A 12,085-nucleotide genomic window follows, 5' to 3' on the forward strand; every position below is an offset into this window, starting at 1 on the left:
GAGGAACACAGACAGCAAACTTCCACCCTGTAGGGAGCAGACCAAAGAAAAGCAGAGTCAACAGAAAGGAAAAGACTTAGTTTGTCCTGCTAAACATGTTTCATGTGGATTTTATAGAGACCTCGTTCATGTGTACTGTTGGGTTTTTCTTGCCTGCCTTTTTTTTTTTTTTTTTTTTTTGCATTTCTAAGGTGTGTGTGAGAGAAGTGGGACGGTCAGAGTGGGAGGAGCTGCAGGGACTAACTGTTCTTATGGTAAACAGCGGGTCACGTGGGGCAATAGTCCTGAAGCATTTAGGAGAAAAGGGAGGGAAAGGAAGAAGGAGAGGGAGTAACCTAATACACAGGAGGCCGTACTTTCACCGTGAGTTTAGAGGACACTGGATTACACGCCAGTAAGAAGGGAAACAAAAGATTTGAGGGCCGTGTTGTGGGTAAAGTGAAGTCTCACCAGGATCTTCGCAGGGCTTCACTCCTGTTTCCTCTGGAGACTTTTATAAAGCTCTCCTCTGTGAGAAAAGCCGGTGTTTTGCCAGTTTGTGATCTCCACATAGTTTCTTCCGGGTAAAAGACGAATCGAGATGCCCACCTTCACCGTGGTGCCAGTGGAGGATGTGGAAGATGGCAGCAACAGTGGAGCTGCAGCTGGAGGGAGCAGACCTATCAGTTTGGGCAAAATGTTTTCAGAGGAGCCGGAGGCAGACAAATCACAAGAACCAGGTAGGAGCAAACAGCAAAACAAGCGCTCTCCTTTGCCTCGTTGATGCGCTCATACACACACGCAGGCCTGGTTTTTTTTTTTTTTTGGTGTTTTTGTGGTTGCTGTTGCAGCATGCGCTGCGGGCAGTATAGGTGTGCAATTTTGATAAACTGCGTGCGTCATTGTGAGATTAAACGTGACACTGGGAGCACGCTGAGACAAACAGATGCGTGTTTTAACAGGAACATGCGTAAACTACAAAGCCTCACTGTGCAAAGTGAGAAAGTTGAAGTTGGAGGAAGGATGAGTGCCTGGATATCAGTCCTCAGATATCCTGGTTGATGGTTGGGGGCTCCGTGCTTCATTGTGGCTATGCCGCAGGGCTGTATGTCAGTCCTTAAACAGCGGATCAAAACATAGTAAACCAGAATAACGAATACAGCAGAGAAGTGGTGAGAAAGAGGTTTAACTGTTTCCGGCTGGCAAAGTACAAAGTCTATCATTCTACGACTGATTATTCACCCATTTAAAATTACTTCCTGCCTTTTTATTTTATCCTGATAAGACTCAGTTTAATAATTCACTGGCACATTTGCCAGCTTACTGGCAGGTTTTCTTCTTTTTCTTTCTCCATTTCCTGTAATCACAGTCAGGTGTGAGTTTGTTGTTGTTTACATTTAACATGAGCGTTTTTATGTTTAGTCCATCACGGGTGTAAGGGCAAAGACGGTGTTTACACAGAGATTTATTTTCAATCATGTGTTTCTATCACATTTGGGATCATGTTGGAAATGTTGTACATATTTGATTACGAGGCTGAAATGATGTTTGGATTCTAAAACAGGACTAAATGTAGATTAAAGTGACTTTGACTGCAGGCTGCAGACAGGCTGAATGTGTTCTGACTGCAGTTAACGTTGAAATATGTTCTCGTGTTGACATACTGTTATTAAATGAAGTGTCTGAAATTACTGGCTCTAAATATAAGGCCCATAAGTAAACTGTGTCTCATCTGTTGTTGTAATGTGTTTGAAAAATGATGTAAGTAGTGGACAGCATGAAAGAAAATGACTCTCCTGTTTTTAAAATGAATGTTACACTCCACACTGACATGCTTTTGTAGGCCTTGGGCCACTTGATCAGAAGTGAGGCTCTGCTCTTTATTTAGCTGTATCTTTTTGTCTCTATCATGCTGATGAGCATTTTTACCTGACAGGACAGAAATGCTTTTGTTCTTTAAGCCGATTAACCCTAAGTTATTAATGATTTAATTCAAGCATTAAAAAAAGGCATCTAACTGAAGGGATGAACCAGTGTTGTGTCTACTCATAACAGACAACTTAACAAAGAACGCATTTTAAATTGTATCTTCAGGCAGTTTGGTACCAGCAGCCTGTTGTAAAAGCATTTCTTTCCCATTTTGTTAGTTGAATCTATGATAAACACTAACATGGTGTGACTGACATAGAGTAGCATTCTTTGCACCAACAAGGTGATTACCAAAGAGCTATTAACTGAACACTTGGCGTGTCCTGGCATGATATGCAGCATGTTCTTGAAATTTGCAATTTGAGGAAAGTAATGGCAGGCCTAAAAAAGTACCTACAGGAGATAAATGGTATGTGAAAGTAATGTCCTTAAGGTACAGGAAAAAAAAAGACCTGACAGATGCATACGGTCCTTCAGCTGAGCCAGCTGCTGTTCACTGAAGCCTCATCAGAAGTGGTCTCAGTGGATTAGTAGCTGTCAGGAAGCCATTCTTAAGGAGAGGAGAAAAGGCTGAGGTGTGCCAAATTACACAAGAACCGGACTGAAAATCAGCGGCAACAGGTTTGATGAAGCGATGAATCCAGATTTCTGGTTCAAATCGTCATCAGTGTGTACGGGAGGAGGTCAGGAGAGAGGGGCAACAGTGAGTTTACAGCCATCTGTAAAACCGCACGAGAGTCTGCAGTTCAGCCAGTGGTGTTGGGGATCTTGTCGAAAGTGATAGAACCCACAAACACTCAGGTGTGTGCGCATAAAGACAAGGACAAAATGATCAGATTTCCATACAATAACAGAATTATTTCAGAAAAAAAACTTTGAGCCAAAGCACAAATACCACGGCTAGTATACCACGGTTGCACCTCGTTAATCTATAGTTCTGACAGCAGTTGTTTCTGTGGCTGTTGGAACACTGACTGAGCTATGAGTTGCTTCAATGTCAGTCTAGATGTTGGATCCCACATCCTCTTCATGTAACCCCTTTCACTGGGGTTACATTCATGCGTTTCAACACTTCCCTATTCTCATCCCTTGTCCGCCTTGTTCCAGTAGCCCACTGCTCATCAGTATCTCCTGGTTCCTCAACACCTGATGTGGACCTCAGCAGGTTTTTACTTTTTATTCAATTTGATTTTATTTTTTTCTTCATATTTCATTTTATTATATTGAGCTATCCTGTTATTCTTTAAGCTATTTAGTTCTAGGTTTTGCACAATGTTTTGGCTGCTGTAAAAGAGGAATTAGTAAAGTAGACATCTCTTTTTATTTTATATTTATGAAAATCTCCAACTTCTTTTTTTTTTTTTTTTTAGCAGCATAATTGCTAAAACGCACTGTGTCTGTGTGGTTGTTCCAGCCAAAGGAACAATTATTATGTCGTCATATGTTTAAGATAAGGAAGAGCTTTAAAACTGCTTGCAGCCAGCAGGGGGAAAATGAACAGGAAATGAAGTGCGGTATCTAACTGCTGCTAATGATGGAAAAACTAAGACCCTCTTGTTATCTGTGTACCAGGGCCCGAGGGAGCTGCCATGAGTGGTGACCCTGTAAGTACTCAGGTTATAACGTAATGACATTTTACTGAAACTTTGCAACCTTGCGGGCAAACCGAGCAAACCCTCAGAAACCAAACTATAGCTCAAAATCAGACAGTCACTTTAATGAGTGTCATTAATAATCAGGATTATTAATGCTGTGTAGTGGGTACTTTTACTCCTCACAGATGTCACAGATGTCACAGATTGCACTGCATTCAGAGCACACTCTCACACGCTCACACACACACACACACACACACACACACACACACACACACACACACACACACACACGGTGCTGAACAGACGAGATTCAATCTGTATAAACGTCTCAGATCATCATTTTCCAAAGGAGTGTCCCACAAACAGTGTCATGTTTCATACTGTCCCACTTTTTTAGGCTGTAAAAAACACACATATATTGAAGTTTTGATAGTTTTGGCAGAATCACAGAATCCATTTTCATACGTCCATTTTTTGCACGTGCTGAAATAATTTCTCACTGATGACTGAACCTTATTATCCAAACGCAAAAACAGGATAACTATAAAAACAAACAGAGAAGGAGAAGAAGGTAATTCAATGTAAGAGGCCTGCATGTGCAACTTTGCTGCTGAAAGTGCAGAAATAGCGACAGCTGCTGGTTAATGTTATCATTGCATGCACTATGGATTCCTTTAAACTCAGTGAATGAACTCATTGAGAGGATATTTGCAACTTAGCCCTTCTCATTTAATTTCATTATCACTTTTCTTTTCAAAAGAAAAAAAACCCAGAAAAATTAAAGACTGGCATGTGAAGATTAGCTCTTAAAGAAATATTTATTTTATATGTGACTAGACCCAGATGGTTATTGCACACCAGTTGGTCTGTGTGCTGCAGCTGTGTACAGGAGTCCCTTTGAAATACCTGTTTCATAAATGGTGTGCCTTGGGGCACCATACTCTCTCTCGCTCCTTCTGCCCCCTTGCTGTATAGCGGTGTGCAATGAGCAGATCTGCTCCTCCCATGACAGTTTAGTGCAATTCAGTTTTATGTAGGACCAATTCACAACAACACTTGCCTCAAGGCACTTTATATTGTAGGGTAAAGACCCTACAGCATTAGAGAGAAAACTCCCAACAATCAGATGACCCCCCCCCCCCCCTATGAGCAAGTACTTGGCAACACTGAGAAGGAAAAACTCCTTTTAACAGGAAGAAACCTCCAGCAGAACCAGGCTCAGGGAGGGGCAGTCATCTACCGCGACCGGTTGGGGCAGAAGGGAGAGAGACAGGACAAAAGACACACTGTGGAAGAGAGACATTAACATTGGACCATTTCCAAAGAGAATTTAAAAAAAATAAAGGAACATGGGGAGAACGGACAGTGACGGACGACCCAAAACTAACCTACTTGGGTTTTGATCAACAATATATGATCATATTTGGTTCCTTTTATGCATGATTGGATCAGATTCAGTTAATAAATGGCCAATTCTACGTAGACCATGAAGAGTGGTGTGTGTGCTTGTATTTGCTTTACATGCCTTTTCTAGATTACACAGTTCTAACTAAAACTTTCACCACATTCTGTTGACAACTTTATTTCACTTTGAAACCAATTCAACACAACGATTTATAAAAGCGTACTTTCAAAGATCAGTTAACACTGAACTAAAGACTGATGACAAGGTTTGTGAATATGATTAGAGTTTGCTGATATAGTTTTGATAGTAACAACTTGAGGGCACGATTGTGCGATACAGTTTAGCACATACAGTAACACATATTTGAGTATTACTCAACTCCAGAGTCAAGGAAACACATTAGCAATCCTGTTTTTCATGAGGGTTAGGATTGAGAACGTTTTACCTCTGCATATTTTTAGATATAACAAGATGAAGTTATTTGGGTTAATGCAGATGAGAAGCAGGTGAAAGTGACAAATTTTTACACAGACTAGACTTCATGTATGCAAAAAAGACAAAAGCCCTGGAAGTTTCACCCTAAATTGAACAAGCAGTGAAGAGAATGGAAGGATGGATGAATGGTTAAAAATGATGCACAAAGGAAAAGCAGGGGAACACCTAATGACCCAGAGCAAATCTCATGCGTCAGACATCGCTGTTCTTCTGTTATGTTTGGGTAGTGAACGAAACCAGATGAATGCATACGTAGACAAATGCATCAAAACTCTTTGGACAACACTTCTCTGTCAGGCAGGACAGCCATCTTTAGCATACAGCCCGAGAGATTCTCTGTGTAAGGAGGTGGAATATCTGCCTGCATGAGCGTTTATGAGCAGCCTTTGACATCTGTTATTAAAAGTTTACAGTATATAATTAGTGTCTTGTTTTCCTGCCTCTTGGTGGTTTCACGTCACCGAGTTGAACATTTGAAAGTAGTCAGCGTCACGGTCCCAGGCGCTTAAACCCAGAGTTTTGAGTTTGCTGTCAGTTCATTATCTTTTTTGGGTTCTGACAAGGGTTTTCTGTTATGTATTTTGAATTCTTGTCATTATTTAACGTTCTGAGGGTTCCCAGTTTGTTCACTATTCTTTGCTCTTATTTCACAATTTGTTAAGCATCTTGACTGCATTACATCTGGACTTTATTGCTGGCTGTTTAAAAAAAAAAATAACAAAAGCTTGCTTTGCTGCATTTGGGTCCATATCCTGCCTGCCACACAGCTTAATCATGAGTTTTCTGCCATCTCAGCTGTATCTATAACAACATGTATTTGCCACATGCTATCTTTGATATGGTAGCTTAGAAGAAGCTATCTGAGCAGAGCTGTTGCCCTGACATTGAGTACGAATGTTGAAAAAATGATGCTGTCATACCAATATTCTGTCTTACTCACCACTGCATGCTGGATTTTCTTACAATCTTCACCATGTCATGTGCATCTACAGTACACTCTTCCTATCAATTTATCTTCAGTGAGCTTCAAATTGATGTAAGACCTTGGGCTCTTCAAGGCAACAGACTAGCCTACAACACTGTCATCTTAGTGTTATAATATACCATATCTAATAGTCAAAGACCGCTGCATGACAACCGGGGGCAAAAAAACAAATCTGAAGAGGGAAACTTTAATGTTACTGTAAGTCATTTTGGCTTTAAGTGGTGTGCAAAAGCTGTTGTAGAAAAAAGATTGTGGGCAAAGCCTTAATTTGTCTGTGAAATAGTGAAACCTTTGACCCCTAATTCTCTACAAATGGTGCTGGATACAGTTATCCCAGAGTTTTAGAAGACACAGCTAGATAAAATACAGCGTGGATAATGTAATGTAGGCTATCATGGACTCTACGGATTTATGAGGCTGAGGTGTAGCTAGATGGTCTCGTAGTAGCTATGCAGGCCGTCCAGCCATCCATCTTCTTCTGCTTATCCTCTTTCAGGGTTGCAGGGGGGTGGAACCTATCCCAGCTGTCATAGGGTGAGAGGCAGGGCACCCTGGACAGGTCGCCAGCCTGTCGCAGAGCTAATGCAGAGAGACAGACAGACAACCATTCACACTCACATTCACACCTGTGGGCAATTAAGGCGGTTAAGGCCCCGTTTACACGAGAGCGTTTCCAGTGGAAACTGTGTCGTTTAGCCATTTTCGTTTTCAAAAAGTAGCGCGGTCACACAGAAACGTTTCAGAAACGATCTCCGTTTACTTTCAAAAAGCAGCGTTTTCTTATGTTTACAAAGAAACGGAGACCGGAGCATTTCAGAAACGCCTCGGTCTGGAGCCCGTTTCCAAAAAGTATCGTTTTTCACTCCGTTCTCTTGTAAACGGGAGGCCAGAATGCATGAAAACTTCGCCGTTTTCATTTGAAAACATCGTCGTGTGAACGGGAATCACCAGTTAGCTTAACCCCACAAACTGCATGTCTTTGGCCACTTTCATTAAATATTTAAACAATTAAAAAAAAGGCAAGTTGCTAATGTTGCTAACATAATGCTAATAATTCATTAGGCTCACACCAGCCGTGAGACATATTTTAACATGCTAACATTCTGAGTCCGTTCTCATTACGGCATTATTTCACATTACGAGTGCTCATGGTTTGTACGTAAAGTTCTGTGTCTGTAATAATAAATCATGTTAATAAAATACTTAACTTAGGAGTTTAAGTATCTCGGGGTCTTGTTCACGAGTGATGGGAGAAGGGAACGGGAGATCGACAGGCGGATCGGGGCTGCTTCTGCAGTGATGCGGACGCTGCACCGGTCCGTCGTGGTGAAGAGGGAGCTTAGCGTAAAAGCGGGGCTCCTGATTTACCGGTCGATCTACGTTCCTACCCTCACCTATGGTCACGAGCTTTGGGTAGTGACCGAAAGAATAAGATCGCGAATACAAGCGGCAGAAATGAGTTTCCTTCGAAGGGTGGCTGGCCTCTCCCTTAGAGATAAGGTGAGGAGTGCGGCCATCCGGGAGGGGCTCGGAGTAGAGCCGCTGCTCCTCCACATCGAAAGGAGCCAGTTGAGGTGGCTCGGGCATCTGATTAGGATGCCTCCTGGCCGCCTCCTGGGTGAGGTGTTCCGGGCATGTCCCACCGGGAGGAGGCCCCGTGGTAGACCCAGGACACGCTGGAGAGATTGTGTATCTCGGCTGGCCTGGGAACGCCTTGGGGTCCCTCCGGATGGGCTGGAGGAGGTGGCTGGGGAGAGGGAAGCTTGGGCTTCTCTGCTTAGGCTTCTGCCCCCGCGACCCGGCCCCGGATAAGCGGAAGAAAATGGATGGATGGATGGATGGATGTTAATAAAATCCATACACAGACAGACAGGCATCGAAACAGCTGCCCAAACCACAGGCTGTACACAAAACGTGGACATAGTTACTGTGACACCACCTATTGTTTTTGGACTCTGTCTCAATGTTAGCTTTTTGGCTGAGCCATGTTAGACTGTTAGAGCCAGGAGTGACCGTATTTAGAGGAGATGTTGTAGTGCTAAGTTATAAGCTAATGCTAACCAGCGTGTGTTGCAGTCATAAAATACGCACAGACAAATCTGCTTAGTCCAAAAAAAAAAAAAAACACCAGCTAGCCTAGTAACTAAATGTAACTAAGTAACCAATACTAGCTGCTCACTGGGATTACCGTGCTGAAAATGAGACAGGTAGCCTACTGCTAATACCATAATTTCACTAGAAACTCATGGCACTGTTGGTCCATTTGGACTCCCGCCTTTCCGAACTCTTCTCTGGCATCAGCATACTAGAAGTGGTCAGTAAGCTAATTTGGCAGTCACAGTTTAGTTAAATCCAAATGAAAATACATTGATTCTGTCAACCTGCTTCTTCTTTGTCAGTGGATTCACATTTAGATATTTATTTTTTACTATGTGTCCCAAAAGGCGATGACAATCAGAGGGAGACCACTGCATTCCTCAACTCAGACAATGACACAGAGAGCTACTATGAGGGCAAGACCATGGCCTTGTTTGAGGTAAGATGAATTAAAATTTTAATTTAAAAATAGGGAATTAACCTACTTATAATATTTAGAGTCCAAAATGTGCTATATAGTAAAGTTTTATAATTATGTAGCATTTATGAAAACCAGTGTCACAGAAGTTAAAGGCAGGATTGTATAACTAGATGGGTGCAGTTTTCAAATCTGTCCAAAAGGAAGAAAGCCATTGTAGGATCATTTTAAGCCCCAAGAACAAGCAGATGTCCCTCCATGAACTGAATGGCAAGCATTGTTGTTTCCATTTAGTTTGTCCTAGATTCCTCATATAGAAAATCGATCCGAGAGGGTCTCAAATTGGTTCACTCACTGGACTTAAAAAAGTCATTCACACATGGAAACTGTGTTACATAGTTCATATATAATAATGACTTTAAAGTCAATAAAGGGAGTCTGTAAAGAGGCTAAAATAGAAAATATCTTGTGATTGTGGGCAAGAGGCCTAGATTATAATTTGTTTTTATATGTTTTCTTTGTCTGATTACAGGAAGAAATGGATAGTACCCCAATGGTGTCATCACTTCTCAACAAGCTGGCTAATTACACCAACCTAACCCAAGGTGTTCGTGAGCACGAGGAAGCCGAGGATGGAGTCAGGAGGGCTGCAGTTATGGTACATGACACTTGTTTTTGAGTCAGCAGGACCTTGATTAATGAAAGCATTGTATGCTTTGTGGCTGCACGATGTGTTTTCTCTTGAAATCACTTCTGGATCATCTTAAAATAAAATTTCAGCATAGAAGATTACATCTACACACAAGAATACCAAAGGGTGGGCAGGAAAGTGGGTGCTGAAGCCTTGGCCTGATATATCTGGTCATACTTCATGTATGATTTTTTTTTTTCTCTTTTCTTTTTAAAGCATATTCTGTTTCAATATAAAAATGAACCATTCATCCAGCTTTCTCCAACTAAGGATTATCTAAACTAGGATGATGTGTGTAGCAAAAATAATTTGTGCTTTTCAACTACTGAATACTACTTGAAAAACTTTGAGGGCTGGGATGATATCACAAGGAGATGAAGCAGCTCATTAACATGTCTAAAGAATGGACTGTATTGTGCAAAATAGATGTGCTACTTTTATGAAAAATCTTTGATCTTATTAGATTTCTTACGGCCTAATTTGTAGAGCTTCTGGTGCTACAGCCAGTAATACAGAAGTCATTCAGTGAACTGAATACTGAATACTGGCAATCAGTAGGGCCTAGAGCAGGGGCCTCAAACTTCTTTTAGTTTGCTGACAACATCCAGCCTCATTAAAACCTAAACCTATAAATCCCTTCACTTTGAGTGTAAAGAAGTAGGTTTTGAAACATTTACATTTAATGAGCTGTCCATTAAAAAATAACAAACAGCCTGGGAAAAACAGACTAAGGTAAAGTGAAATTTTAACAATACATGCCAGTTTTTCCACATTCAGCCAGTCCAGTATTATTACAAAGACATCTTACTCTACAGAGGAACCCAGCAGCATGACTCCTTGGCTTAACTGGCTTTGGTATTGTATGGTACACAATGGATGTCTCATCTAAAGTTAGTTAGAAGGTTTTAAATCTCAAGATGATTCAGACTTTTGACTCAGGTGAAACTGACAGTCTGAGGAACCAGTTTCTAAGTCTTGCAACAAAATGCTTCCCTGTGCACAATACAGTCATTTAGAAAAGAGAGTGCAAGCTCTTTCAGTTCTGAGGTTTTGAGTATCAGGACATAATAAAAGATAATCTGGTCCATGGCAGAACACTTGAAGTGATTGTTTTCTGTATGACTTTATCAGTGTCTCACATTGTTGTGGAGGAATTTTGGTCCACTCTTCTTCAGTTCATTGAGGTTTTGCAGGCATTCGTTTATGGTCTTAAGGTCCAACCACAACATTTCAGTCTGGCTGAGGTCTGGACTTTGACTGGGCCATTTCAGCACCTTGATTCTTTTCCTTGTCGGCCATTCTGTTGTAGATTTGCTGCTGGCCTTGAGATCATTATCTGTTTCAGCCAAGCTTTAGCTGTCACACAGCTGTCCTCATATTTAACTCTAGAAAACTTGGTATGCAGAGGAGTTCATTCAACTCCACTTTGGTCTTGTTTGCTCAAAGGACATTGTTCCAGAGGTCTTGTGTTTTCTTTTTTCTAATTGTACTATGATGAAGTTTAACATGTAGCATTCTAACTGTGGCCTGTAGAGGCTGAACATTGCACCGTTTGATCTGTCTTGAATTTATTTATTTTTATTTTTATTTTTTTTTCTACTTGTGAACAATTTTTCTCATTGTGTTGATGGACTTCACATTGTTTTGAAATGATCTTATAACCCTTCCCAGGCTGATGGGCAGCTACAGTTGCTATCCAAGATCATTGCTGCTCTCGTTCTTCCTTGGTATTGTTTTAACACAACACCTGAATTCTGCAGACCTGCAAACTGACAGAAGGCCTGCTTTTATAGAGGTGCTCACTCTTGCTGATTAATCAAGTACTGTAAATTAGCAACACCTGGCAGCTACTTACCCTCTGAATTTTTATAGAAGCAGTAAAGGTGTACTTAGTTTTTCACACACTGCAGCTGCATTTTTGTTTAGTTTGTGTTAAATAAAAAAAAATATCCAAAAAGGTAATAGGCCATGTGACAGCTATTTAGCTCATTTGCCAAGCTTAGCAAGGATAAGCTATGTTTTTATGTCCTGACATGTAAAAATTTTGAAGTGAAAGAGGGTGGGATTTTTTTTGTTTGCTCACAGCCTCACCTTAATTAGGCTGCAGCCATGTTTGTTGAAGCCAGAAGAAACTTATACTTGGACAAGCAGGTTTAGAGCTGAGCTTGAAAGTGGCGAGCATACTTAGCAAGGTGCACCTATGGACTGTATGAGTGCAGCACACATGCATAGACCTACTAATGCTCTAAATAAAGTACATATAAAATACTAGCATATTCATTCACCAAAGATGGAACAGTTCCTGCACAACCTGTTCGTACAGTTAACCACAAAATATAAATGATGCAACCTATCTATGTTGTAAAACCAGCTTTTCCAATTGCCCTACGGTGATGTTTATTTCAGTCTTAATTATCCTTTTGTCATTTGACTAATATACTAACAACTACTAGTGCATCTCAATTTTTTTCTCAATTTCTTATTTTTT

General features: G+C 41.0%; 1 protein-coding gene across 5 annotated transcripts in view; it reads left to right on the forward strand.

Annotated features, from left to right (window-relative positions):
* Positions 1-297: 297 nt before the first annotated feature.
* LOC115795782 (solute carrier family 12 member 7-like) overlaps positions 298-12,085 on the forward strand; it is a 31,280-nt gene continuing 19,492 nt past the window's right edge. For 3 of the 5 annotated variants that reach the window (XM_030751862.1, XM_030751863.1, XM_030751864.1), the window contains exons 1-3: positions 581-719; positions 8,836-8,927; positions 9,439-9,564. In XM_030751862.1, the coding sequence (XP_030607722.1) occupies positions 581-719; positions 8,836-8,927; positions 9,439-9,564 (357 nt within the window). Of the gene's footprint in view, positions 720-8,835; positions 8,928-9,438; positions 9,565-12,085 lie in introns of all 5 variants that reach the window. The other 2 variants (XM_030751861.1, XM_030751866.1) reach the window with 2 other exon arrangements.

Source organism: Archocentrus centrarchus, chromosome 17 (genome assembly GCF_007364275.1).
Source record: "Archocentrus centrarchus isolate MPI-CPG fArcCen1 chromosome 17, fArcCen1, whole genome shotgun sequence".
Taxonomy (NCBI): domain Eukaryota; kingdom Metazoa; phylum Chordata; class Actinopteri; order Cichliformes; family Cichlidae; genus Archocentrus; species Archocentrus centrarchus.